The sequence below is a fragment of the Pithys albifrons genome, chromosome 2 (genome assembly GCF_047495875.1).
Source record: "Pithys albifrons albifrons isolate INPA30051 chromosome 2, PitAlb_v1, whole genome shotgun sequence".
In the NCBI taxonomy this organism is placed as follows: domain Eukaryota; kingdom Metazoa; phylum Chordata; class Aves; order Passeriformes; family Thamnophilidae; genus Pithys; species Pithys albifrons.
The window spans coordinates 45,371,831-45,384,876 of NC_092459.1; the positions used below are offsets into that span (position 1 = coordinate 45,371,831).

General features: G+C 45.3%; 1 protein-coding gene across 1 annotated transcript; it reads right to left on the reverse strand.

The window, feature by feature from the left end:
• On the reverse strand, nucleotides 1-6,815 carry PPIL6 (peptidylprolyl isomerase like 6). Its single transcript, XM_071580271.1, is given in 6 exon segments — nucleotides 1-112; nucleotides 1,563-1,698; nucleotides 5,252-5,308; nucleotides 5,715-5,844; nucleotides 6,262-6,345; nucleotides 6,723-6,815. Coding segments are annotated over 6 exon segments (612 nt in total).
• Nucleotides 6,816-13,046: the final 6,231 nt, after the last annotated feature.

Sequence of the window (13,046 nt, forward strand, 5' to 3'; positions counted from 1 at the left end):
TCATGGGTTGAAGGTCCCCCAGTTAATAATCTTGCGGCCTACTGTAGGCCTTTTGTTATGTGTAGGTACAACTTCCAGTCTTTGGAGGTTTTCTGTGCCCTCGATCAGTTGCCTACGGGAGGGAGAAAATGCACATGTGATCCATCACCATCCAAAGCCAAGCTCTGCATCTCTGTCCTGTGCAGGGCCATAACAAGCACAGGCACCTGTTTCCTACTGACAGGCTACCCTCAGTCTGTCCCTTAAAAAGCTGTTGTTGGCAACAGAGTTGCAAATGCCATCAGTTCTTGACTAAGAATATGGCATTTTAGGAGAGGTGAAAATACCATGGCTTTATGCAGCTACATTTATTTAACAAAATAAGTGTTGTTCCATGTGCCATAGCTACAAATGGCCTTTACTTTTGAGAAGAAAGAAGTCAGGAGACAGGTTGTCAGAAGTGACACTATTAGAAGTGACTCTTTGAGAAGTATCTTTCATTTTCTTCCAACACAGCACCAATCTGAATCCTGAAAACAGTCCAACATTTTGCAATCTTTATGATTTTCAGCCTGTCCTGCTCCCACGCTGTGGGAGGACGAGCTGTGCCTCCTGCCGGCGCTGGCATGGCGATGGATGCCAGCAATGCTCTGGAAAGCTTTGTACTGTATCCCATTCCACCTCACTCCATCCTATCCAGCAGAGTGGCACCAAGCAGGGAGGACACTGCAAGTGTCACTTGTCCAAGTGGAGACAGCAGAAAGACTGAGCAGAGCTGGAAAGTGCACAGCTATCCTTGTATGCTGTGGCTGCTTTTTGCTTCCTCGGGTTTAAACTCCCACTTGGATTGAGGAGGGCCTGGCTGTAAGATCATGGATCCCACACTTTTCAGATTGCACAGAGCTGGTGGCAAGGTGAATGTTCCTGGTTATAAATATATCTGGCTTTTGGTTTGTTATCTGTAGGTTTGACACCTATGCTTTTTGCTACCTTAAAAAATGTTGTCTATCTTCATGTGATGGAAACTGCACTGTGAATTTCTCTCTCTGTGGTAATACTTACATATTTTCTTCTCTTCCATCAAGCAAACTGCCCAGAGCAATAATCTGGTTTATTACATTCTTGAAAACCTAAAACTTTTAGCAGGGCCAGTCCTATACATCAGCCTACTGAGAACAAACTTCTAGTATGCACTCACTAAAATAGTTTCTTTCAGCTCATGAGGGCAGAGCAGAGCCCAGACTTTTTGTGAAATGCCTCCCTGTCTTTCAGGGCCCACCTTCAGCTGACACTGAACTTTGCAGTCACAAGTTTGTAACCTTGGTCCTGGTGATGTCCTGGCAGCTTCCTTAGTTTTACAATAGGGTTTTCTAAATCGAGCAAGCCTGGGCAGGGCAGAGAAGGAAGGTGTGGGGGTCATTAGGTACTTCAATTCTGACTTGTCCATCCTTCCTCTGGCCAGAGACATTTGTGTTGCAGCTGCCAAAGGGATTTCATGGATGCTTCCTCCTGGACAGCAATGTCCTGCAGGGCCAGGGTGACCTCCTGTGCAGTGCAGTGATGCCAAGCTTCTGTGTACCTGCCCAAAAGCCACATATTTCTTGTACAGGTGGGGAGCTGACTGGAAGGTGGTGTACAACTGTGAGCTGTTGCTGTGGCAACTCTTGTTAGCTATCCTAAGGCTCCCCCTTCCCTTGTGATGGATGGAGATGATTTCATCTTGGGAGAGCTGGGGGATGAAGGGCTCAGTTGTGTTGCTCCCTTTGCTGATATTCACTATAAAGGTCTCTTTTGCCAGCTCCTGCAAGCTCCCCTTTCCTCCTTCCCACTCACCCTTCTCCTTTTCCCTCACAAGTCTCATCAAGTCTCATGCCAGCAAAGTTTGCTTTGAATCAATGTCTTTTTTAGAAAGGGCTTCCTGCTACTGTCCAGTGCTTAAGCCAGTAAAGAAGCTAATGAAAAAATATCCATAAAAAAGCTCTCTAGATGTTTTTGGCTCTGCGTTGTTGATCTCTAATGCCTCTCACCAGGGGAGCTCAGGGTACTTAGCATAGCAATTCCCCATGGCTGCTTGGGATTATTCCCATGATATGGATGGGGAAGGTGGAAGGCAGAGTAGCTCCAAGCACAGCCTCTGCTCTGCCTTCCCATCTGCCTCTGCCTGCAGTGAAGGGGACAAGATCTCCCATGAGCACAGGGCTGTGAGAGCAGGACATGGCTGGCTGAGGCGGGATGCCCGGCTGCTCCCAGCTCTTGGTGACTCACACAGGAAGGTGAGCAGGAGACTTCTTTATCCAAGTGAAGTGACAGAGCTGAATAAATGGAGAGCAGATATTTAGTTAAGGAGATGAGAGTGCTCCCACAGTGGAAGCTTTTTTTCCAGGGCAAGGAGAGAAGGCAGGTGATTGAAACGAGCTGTGAGAAGGTGAAGAGGATACTCCATGACAACTGAGGAAGAACTGGTGAGGAAGAGAAGGAATGGGTCTCAGGAGGAATGACTGGTGAAGAAGAGGCATTAGGCATGCTTGGGTTTGGGGTATGATGATGAGGAATCCCCCTGACTCCAACTGATCCTGTCAGTCTCCATCACCATCTGTCCTGAGCAGTCAAGAGCCCCATTGAGCTCTCAACAATCTTTAAGAAAACTGTAGAAATATTTAGATTTTATTGCTCTCTGATTATTTTTTTTCTAATTCTTGTTACCCTGTTTAAATGTCCTTCTTGGAAACTGATTCATAAAAATGAAAAATTAAATTTTAACTGAACAGTTATTCCCTGACTATGCTCCCTTGTGGTTTGCAAAATTACTTCAGTAGACTAATTTTGGAGTGGGATGCTTTGTCCTATGACATAATGCTCCAGTCCAAGTGATTCTGTGTAATTGCCTCAGTCCTTTCATCTCATTACAGTAAAATGAGGTTGTGTCCCATTAATTTCAGCAGGCACTGGTTGCAGTGCCCAGACACATGCCAAGCACAGAGTCTCCCATAACTTTACTGGCTGACAGAGGCATTTCTCACCCTTTTCAGATATGGAAGATATTTGTCCTCGGCCCTCAATGTAAAGTAGTTTTGTGGGAAGTATTGGGAAAGCAACCTAAGCCTTAAAATAGAAAGGCATACCCAAGGGAGCACCTTTCTCAGCGGTGAAAAGCAACTTCTAATTAAAGAGGGAGAGGGCAAGGACTAGCAACCCTCTCCTTTAACACATTAACACAAGGAGTATGTGAAATATGGGTAACAAAACTCTTCCAGGGACACTTTTGCGGTTGGCTGATTCCAAATTAAATCCACTGAAGCAATTTTTGATACATTATCTTCTTCCCACATGACGTGGCAGCTTCTTTCCTGGGTAGCATAGGCAAAGCACAAGCTCTGCCTGCGGGAGGATGGTGGAGCCAGAGCACAGTGCTGCACATGGGGTGGGGCTTTGTGTTGCAGCCCAGGCAGCATGTGGGGCCGCAGCTCTCCTGTGTGCACAGGTGCCTGTGGACCGGCAAACTCAGAGGAGAGTCCAGAGAAGAGCAACACGGCTGGTGAAGGGACTGGAGCACAAGTCCTGTGGGGAGAGGCTGAGGTTGTTTAGCCTGGAGAAGAGAAGACTCAGAGGCAACCTCATCACTGACTAGACCTACCTGAAGGGAAGTTCTAGCCAGGTGGGGGTTGGTCTCTTCTCCCAGGCACTCAGCAATAGGACAAGGGGGCACGGGCTCAAGCTCTGCCAGGGGAAATTTAAATTGGATATTAGAAAAAAATTCTTCTCAGAGAGAGTAATCAGGCATTGGAATGGGCTGCCCAGAGAGGGGGTGGATTCACCATCCCTGGAGATTTTTAAACTGATATTGGATGTGGCACTGAGTGCCATGATCTGGTAAATGGACTGGAGTTGGACCAAGGGTTGGACTTGATGATCTCGGAGGTCTTTTCCAACCCAATTAGTTCTATGATTCTATGATTCTTTGATTCATTTCTACCTGACATGCAGAGCAGGTAAATCTACAGATCATAAACCTAAGCAATTTCTACATGAACAGAAAGTGCAAAGGGTGTGAGATGGGCACTAGCACAAATACACTGGATAATATTGCTGGAAAAGAGGATTCACAAAATTTTAAATCTTTGGCGATGTCAAGTTTGCAAACAATTTAACAGCCAGTCCTATTGTTTTCCAGTACCAGCTTATGTTCTCTCAGAGATGCGTGTGCCCCAAGAGTCTGGGCTTGCTGCTCTTCAGGAGCTTGAGCACCAAAGGAGTGACTTTTGCTTCTTCCTGTCCGCTCTAGGTAGCCTGTAACATTTACTGCCTTAAATCCCACACACAGGACTTCCACCTGCAGCTTTCCTGCCTCACACCACCACTGTGTCTTGTTCCGTCCAACCTGGGACCTTGAGGCTTCTCCTCACAGGCAAGATCTTCAGCATCTTGGGAAAGGAAGTTTTCAGCTACACTTGGCATCTCTGTTCTCAGTGTTGGCTGCTGCCCAGCCTGCTCAAATGGTTTGCATCACTGGCAGTGAGAAAGCTTTTATATAAGGGAACATAATTCAGTTTCAAAAGTGCTTTAATTGTCATAAAACATCTTGATGGGTAGCATTTAAGAAGATCTCAAATGCCTATGTCAATTTTATGGGTTCTTTAATATTGAAAGTTAGAATGTTCTTTTTTATTTACATTTTATTACTTTATACCCGTATGAGGCAACATTTTTTGTTAAACTTAGCTCATGAACATGAGCTGTCACTTCTCTACTTTCACAGTTTTATGTGAGATTCAGAACTCCCATCCACAGAGTCATTGCTGGCAGGAATGCCTGCAGTGTGCTCAAGCCTGAAAAGCTGCCAGATCCAGGAAATCTAGAGTTAAAACTGATAACTTCTGTTACTTTAAATGCATTTAAACAGGTGGTACGGGTGTCTGGAGATCTGCAGCTAATCCACTTCTGCCTTTCTAAGGTCCTCTCCACAAAGGTGAATATTTGAAGTTTGAAGCAGGCAGTGGGTGACCATCAGCCCTCATTTAGGCAAAGAGGAGGGGTTGGTGGAGCTGAGCCTCAGGCAGGGACCATTAGAGGAGGGGGACAAGGTAACAAATGAAAAAGTGTTCTCACTAAAGGGGTCTGCTCTCACTAATACAAGCAGAGTAAAAAGCAAACTCTTGCTTTAGGGAGATGAAAAGCAATTCCCAAGTTTTATGTGAAGAAGATCATACCAACAACTTGGTTTATGTGAAAATTCACCATTTGTGAATGTAGTATGAAGGCTGGGGAGACATACCTTCAAAGGTGGGACCATAAATTGACTTTCCTTCATCTCCCTTTCCAGTTATGATATCTGCAGGGTAGATAAAACTAATCATCAGAGACCAGGTTTGTCACAGGCATTTTTAACAGGGTTGTCAGTGAGCAGCTTAGCTGAGGTCAGAAACAAGGATTGCACATCAGCCTGGGAGAACAAGTGCATCTATCTTTCTGTTTCACTACTGAAAGGTTAACAGACCTTTGGGAAGAGCTCTGCTTCCATCCCAAGAGACGATCTCTCTATGAACTATTACATGCAGAGCATTTAATTGCTGCCCCTCTGAGAATGTCCAGCACCTCCTGCTGGGATGGCTCTGGCAGTGGCAGTGCTCAGCCAAGGAAGGAGTGCCCCGAGAAGGACATCTGTTAGAGGGAGTAGGGTTAGAAGGAGGAAGGATGAAGATGCAGTGGTGATTCTGTGGTGAGTTAAGGCCAGTAACTTGTGTAAGAAAGGAGATTTGATAAGGGACTCATGATAATGCCCTTGAGCAGCTCCTTCTCATAACCCAGCAGTTGGCCGTAAATGAAGCTCATCACTGGGCAGGCATAGCTCACCTCACCTCTGAGTTCCTGCATTTCAGAGGAACAGCAAAGCCTCCAGGAATCAATTACACTTCTAGTGAAGAAGCAATAATAATATCCACCACAGGTCAAGTGGCCTGTGGTATTTTTATGCTTTTCCTGCTTCTAAAACCACAAGTCCTGCCAACTGGAACAGACTGAGCAGCAGCTTTTTGTGAGGCATGCCCTAAAGATCTGGATCCTGTTGCTTGGGAAATTATCATACCAAGAGGCATCTGATTGTCACTTGGAGGGCAGCTCAGACTGAACAGGGAAAGAATCTGGAGAGCCCCATCCTGCCTTGAGGGATAAATATAAATACATGGGGGTGCAAAACTCACTTCCAAAATCTGCGGGTGGCACCAAGCTGGGCAAGGCTGCAGCCCCAGGGAGAGGACACAAACAACCTGAGGATGCAAGAGTTACCTTGTTTGTCTCCTGTAAATATTCATGTCATGCAAATTCTACTAAAGGATCTGGAAACTTGCTTGGAAACTTCAGCTTTAGGGCCTATATTTTCAGGGTAAGGAAAAAAGTGTGCTTATAAGCAGTTTAATACCCTCCCATATTCTGTCCTGTTGCAGCTGGTACTTATGAACCACAGCCTAAGCAACCTTCTAATCCTGTTATTCTCTGCACCCCTCATGTCTCTGGTGTAATCCCCAACACTTGCAGAAGCACATGCAAATGGCTCTAAATCGCTGTTTGCAGATGTACTGGGTGTCTGGTTTTTCTCTAAAGGGCTGCTTCACAAATATTAAACTATACTGGTGCTGCCTCCACCCCTCCCTGCCATGTGAGACAGATGTAAGCAAACAGATATTCTAAAATGTTGTTGAGCATCACCAACTGCATTTTTGCTTGCACAGGGAGTCACAGTCCTTTACTGTCCAGGAGATTGGGTGCAGGGCCTTGAGGCAAGCAAGTGGCTTGGTGAAGGCTGCAAGGTGAATGTGTCCAGTCCTTATTGCTTGTACCATTGTATCGGGAGCACACTGCTGCTTAGACCTGGGACATCCTTGTCCACCAGCTTAGTCTCATCTCCATGTGGGCTGTAGCACACATGTGCCACCAGCTGTGGCCTAAAGCCAGCCAGGCTGGCCTTAGGAAGCATAACTTGAAGACGTGCCTCTGTTCACCTCATGGTCCCTGTTGCTATCTGTGTTGGGATGGTGGCTGGAAAAAAACAGGAAAAAAAGCCAAGAGGCACATCCCACTGCAGCAATCAGCTGGGGAATGAGCCTGGCAGATAAACTTTACTGGCAGGGAGGGCAGGAAGGTCAGCCTTGCACACCCTGCAGTGGGGCTGCATGCTGTGCCTCTGGCACACAGTTGAGCTTCCCATTGAAAGGCTGCAAAAACCTTTGAGGTTTGCAGCTCCTTGCTTTCTTGTTTGCACTGCCAGAACTGCATTAAGGGGCTTGTCATAAGTTGCTGAGCTGTGATGTGTGTGCCATCCTGTACAGCATTGCACAGCTGTAACATTTCTTGGAGTTGCAGGAACAAGGAGGTGAGCATGCTGCAATGCAGATCCCTGCCCTAAGCAGCACTGAGCCAGGAGCCCATAAAGCCTCAGTTCTGGTACCTGCATCTGGCAGCACCAAAGAAAAACAGAAGCGTGAAATTCAGAGTATTTTCTTTCCAAGAGCTGCTGCCAGGAGCAGGCATTCCTCTGCTTATTTACTTCCAGCCCACACTGCTCCCCGCTGCTCCCAGCCTGATGCTGGGGCCGAATCCCAGGTAAACCCCTGCCATGCACTTGCCCACATGGAAAACTGGGTCCTGGAGCAGCCTCATCACTGCCACTTCCACAGGCACCTGCCATGGGACTGTGTCGCTCTGGCCACCATGAGTTCAAGTTTGCCAACAGAGCCCAACTCCACATTTCTAAGTGCTCCCAAGCCTAACATAAACAGGTTTAAACCCTGTCAGAGGCTGGGATGTGCTCCAATTTCAGTTTGCTCCTGAAGGAAGGAAAATGAGGTTACACAGAAAGTGTGTGGCAGAGCAGAGGACTGAAGCCAGTTCTTTCCAGAGCTCATGACAGATGCTGTCAGTACAGGATCATTTAAAAGCAAGGATGAAGAGCCTGTTGCTGATGCAACACCCAAAAAAAGTGGTAAGAAAAAGCAATCAAGAGCACTTCTTCCCCATTACTCTCCCAACCTCCAGAAAGCCTCTGCTCAAGGACTTTCTGGCATCTTTGCATTTAATGGCCCTTGGTGTATCTTTTTCATGTGAATTTCTTTGCTTTTCAGACAAATGTAAAAATCTGGCATCCACAGATGTCTGTGGCAATGAGATTTACAGCCTAATTACACACTGTATAAAGTGTGTGTCTCCCTTTGACGCAGAAACTCCTACCCACAGCTGTGTTTGCAGGGCACTGCTGAGACATCATTCCTGCCAGCAGCCCAGGCAGAGCGGGACAGCACGTGGACCGAGCAGTTTCAGAGGGGTCACGGCTCCCACAGCAAAGCTTTGTGCCACCGTGGCAGGTTTGCTCTTTTGGCTCATGCAGCACATGCAAAAGCTGCTTTGTTGGGACAATTGTAGACTCAGCTCGGGCTTCTGAGAGCAGAGCTGGGCCAGGTCACCGTGAGTCTCTGAGCACAGTGAACTTTAGGAGCCTCTGGTGTTAGAAGTGACAATACTGAATTGTAAAAAAATTGCGTAGCTTTTCATGACATCAAGGAGCAACAGAACAATTGTCACATTTCCTGGAAAAGTATATATTTGATGAGTCAAACTCCTATTGCAGATGAGACAGTTCTGATTGCCATGCAGAAAATATGTTCTGCAGAACAAACCTACATTAAATTTAAAAAGCATTAATTTCATATCTTAATAACAATGTGCATTTTTCCCCAACTGTGTATCCAAATGTCTTTATAAAGTGATACATTTTTACATAAAAACAGAATCAAACCCAAACCCACTATAGCCTCACAGCTAGATGTTGCTGAACTACCCATGCCTGTAAAAAATTCAGACTGAGAAAGAAATCACAAGTTTCAGAAGGGCCTCTTCAGGTATTCCTGAAGTTTCTCCGGTCCATGTGTGACTCAGTGATAGTTCACTACCGTGATTCATTAGGGCAATGCTTTTTTAAGTGCTGTGTTGGGATTTGTGACAATGTAGGATTTGAAGATCTCCACCCTCACACTATCAAAGACTATGATGATGATCAGATTCTGAAGATTTAGCTGCCATAGCTGCTTCCTTGCCTGAAAGATCCGTGCATGAGATACTATCATTTCATGGGATGATGATGTTCTCCTGACGAAGAAAGACAGAAATACAAGGGAGAACAAACAGTTTGGACAAGCAGACATATTAAAATGGTAAGACAGGGCAGTTTTAATTTACAGCCAGGTGCTGGGTGGCAGCAGGCGAGCTGAGGCGTGATGTCAAGAAACTGCAAGTATCACGTGCAACTGCAGTGATGTTTTGTGGGCTGTGACTGAGCAGCTCACCAGAAAGCCTTTTCCTTCCTCCTCCCAGGGGCCGGCACCACGACTGCTGGAGCCTCCATAGGCTGCAACAAAGCAGAATCTAATTTTGGTATCCAGACCATATGACTTCTGCTATAGCCAAAAAAGATCTGTAGCAGCCTTATGTGAAGTCCAGAAGAGAAGCAGCATACTCAGAGTCAAATATAAAATCAGTAATGTTTCAGAAAACATTCTCTTCTCTACCTGTTTTTCTCAACATCCATGTTTTTAGCTTGATACAGATTAATACAACTGAAGTTTATTGGGCCTTTTATAACATCTCTTTTCTCCTGTTGCACTACAAAGTGTAAGTATTAAAACCAGAACAATCCACTGAATATTACCTAAAAAAACCCTTGAGGTTGAGATTGTGCATTTGGTAAGCATGTTTGAATTTACACACAAATTCTGTTTCTGAAATTTAATTCTGCACATACATATGACTGGCTCCTGTTAATACTTTTTCTTTGAAAAAAAAATCATTTTTTAAATTTAATGATAATTTCTAGTCATGGAAATTTTTACTGTCATTGTGGGCAATAAAGGGAATTAACTAGGAAAATATTGCTAATAGTCCATTGATAATCAAAGTCAAAAAGCAATGCAACAATCAGCCTAACAAGCATAACTTGTTTGCTCAGTAGGACTGTTTTCTGAAAATTTATTATGCACTTTTAAAAAAAAAAAAGAGCAAGCCAAGAGCCACTGATTACTTGTTGTCTCTATCTGTTCTGATTTTTACTTCTCCCCTTTTATCATCACTTTGTAATTCAGGAACATCAAATTCTATTCATCTGGTTGCCAGTTATTAAAATGATATTTATTAAAATCTTGAACTGGATGACTAATATTAATTTCAGACTCTTTCTATTACCTGTTTATGACAGCACAATATTGTTCTGCAAGCCTATTCATACTATGTAGATGTGCATAAATGTTTTGCTGGTGATAAGAGTTAGATGTGAGTTTGCCAGTGCCACTCTGCTCACCAGTCTGTGGCAGATGTACATTCAGTCTGGAGAGAAAAACAATTACCATGAAGGAAAATATGAAAAACATGAGAGATTGTGCAGCACATTTAAACAATGATACTGAAACCCTTTCAAAGGTTGTGCAGCTAACGTTCTTGGAAACAGAATCACAGAATCACCAGTGCAGAACAGAGCAGGACAACCCCCTCCCTCAGTGGGCTGGTGATGCTGTGCCTGATGCCCCCCAGGACAGATTTGGCCCTCCTGGCTGTCAGGGCACTGCTGACTCATATTCAACTTGCCATCCACCAGGACCTCCAGGTCCCTTTCCATGATACTGCTTTCCAGCATTTCATTCCCCAGGCTGCTACAAACATCCAGGGTTGCCCCGTCCCAGGTGCAGTATCCAGCACTTTCCCCTGTTGATCTTCCTATGGTTGGTGATTTCCCAGCCCTCTAATTTGTTGAGATCTCTCTGCAGGGCCTCCCTGCCTTTGAGGGAGTCAACAGCTCCTCCCAGTTTTGTATCATCTGCATTTGAAGTCTTTTGAAAAGTGCACACATGCCCTGACACAAGACACAAAAGTTTTGCTTCTGTGTGATTCTCAGAGGGTTTCCTCACTCTAAACCTCTCCACCTGCTGTGGCTGCAGCTATTTCAGTTCCTTTTAGTTCAAAATAGCATCTGAAAGGGACTGAGAAACAGAACAGAAAAGCAGACTAAATAAATTTGAGTATGTGTATATATTTGAGAGAGTTTGCCTACATGAAGATACTAAAGGAAAGCTGCTAGGCGTCATCCAGAGACATCTTGGTGAAGGGCAAGTCAAGTCACAGAATCACAGAATGGGTAAGGCTGGAAGGGACGACAGTGGGTCATCTGGTCCAACCTCCCTGCTCAAGCAGGGTGATCCTGGACCACAGGGCACAGAATTACATTCAGATAGATCTCAAGTAAGTATCTCCGGTGATGGAGACCCCACAACTTCTCTGGGCAATCTGTTCAGTGTGTGGTCGTTCGCAAAGTAAAGTTCTTACTCATATTCAGATGGAACTTCCTGTGCACCAGTTTCTGCCCACTGCTTCTTGTCCTATTGCTTGGTACCACCAAAAAGAGCCTGGCTCCATCTTCTTCACTCTCCCTTTGGGTATTTGTATACAACCTGCAGCATTGCCTTGCTAAAAGCTGCATAAAGAAGGAGAAGATACAAATGCCAAGTAGTTTCACAGCAAATACCTGGAGGGAAAACGTTGCACAGCCTGTCTGCTGAACTGTGTGCTGTGATGACCAGTGGCAGGGCCACCAGCGCCTTTACCACACCAGACCCTTGGGTGCCACCAGTCCTTTCTGATGGATACTATGCAGGGAAAACACAGCTGTTAGATCACCCAGCCGTCGAAGTAAACATCAAAGGAGGCTGCTAAAAACAGCTTCCTACTGCCAGGGAACAAAGGACAGATTCAGCTCCAGAAGGAAGGAAGACTTCTATGAGCTTCATCTTCCAGGTGAAAGGCAAAAAGTGACAGCACTTTATCAAGAAATTCAAAGCAAGGCCATTGAAGATGACACTATACTGACTGGGATGTCCACAACAACCTGAAGCTCCCCAGGGGACTGCTGTAATAGCTACCCTCAAGGGCAAGGGGGTTTGAAGGGAAGACCCGTGAACATGTAAGAATCGGTTCTCTCAGGGAAGGCACAGACAGTGGGATGTATTTGCAGGTGTCAGAAAAACTTGCAGGACAGGATAGGGAGTTTGCTAACTAAAACAAAGTTCTGCTTCTTGCTATTCCAAAGATACCTTCAATTAGGTAGGATTAAAATATCAGCCAGAAATGAGCAGTAAGTCTAGTACAGTGAGATGCTGGCTCACGTGGAAGATGCCTGGATGTTTTTTTATCACTTGGAAGAATTTCTTGGGACAGATGCGAACAGTAGTCCCTCTGTTGTGGAAAACCATGTTTTACAGAGCATCAGAAAAGTGATAGAACATGAACTGCAATAGCTCACAGGACTGCAGCTCTGCAAGCAGCAGACTCTTTAATGTCTCTAATGAATAGATAAAAGAGGTCCTCAAATCATGGCTATGATAGCTGCCATAGTGGTATGGCATTACATTTTCTTTCTCTGCTCTTGGAGAGAACCTGCAGTGCTACAGGACTGGGAAAATGCCTGCATGGCCAGACTTCTGACCATGTGGAGATAAGCATACCCAGGCAGCAGCCCTGACTACTCTCAGCCTCCAGGGCACGCCTGCTTTGCAAACCAGCCTCCTCCCAGCCACTCCCGTATCCGACTCAGCTCCTCCTGGGTAAGATACACAAGTCAGAGAGACAGCCTGCTGCAGAGATGGAAGACGTGGGGAGACGGGAAAGGTAGCTGGGTGCTGTGCTCACACAGACACTGGGGCAGTGATTAGAAATCCATTTCATACTAGTTAAGTGGGAAGAGACTGAAAAATCCCACATCCCCACATACTAGGATAGATCTTAGCAAACATCAACCATGACCTTCCCCATGATGACTAACCAGCTAAGACGGTAAAACAAGTATTTCACAAATAAAGATATGAAAGCAAAACTCTTTTCCTGAACAACTGGCAAGATCAATACCAGGCTCAACATTCACAACTTTAGCCTGTGAATAGGTGTTCAGCTGCAAAGGGTTTGTGGTGAGGTAGAGAGTCATCTTCTCTTCCTCTTACAATGCTGTACAACCCCTAGTAGTGCTTTTTTAGTCCCCCTTG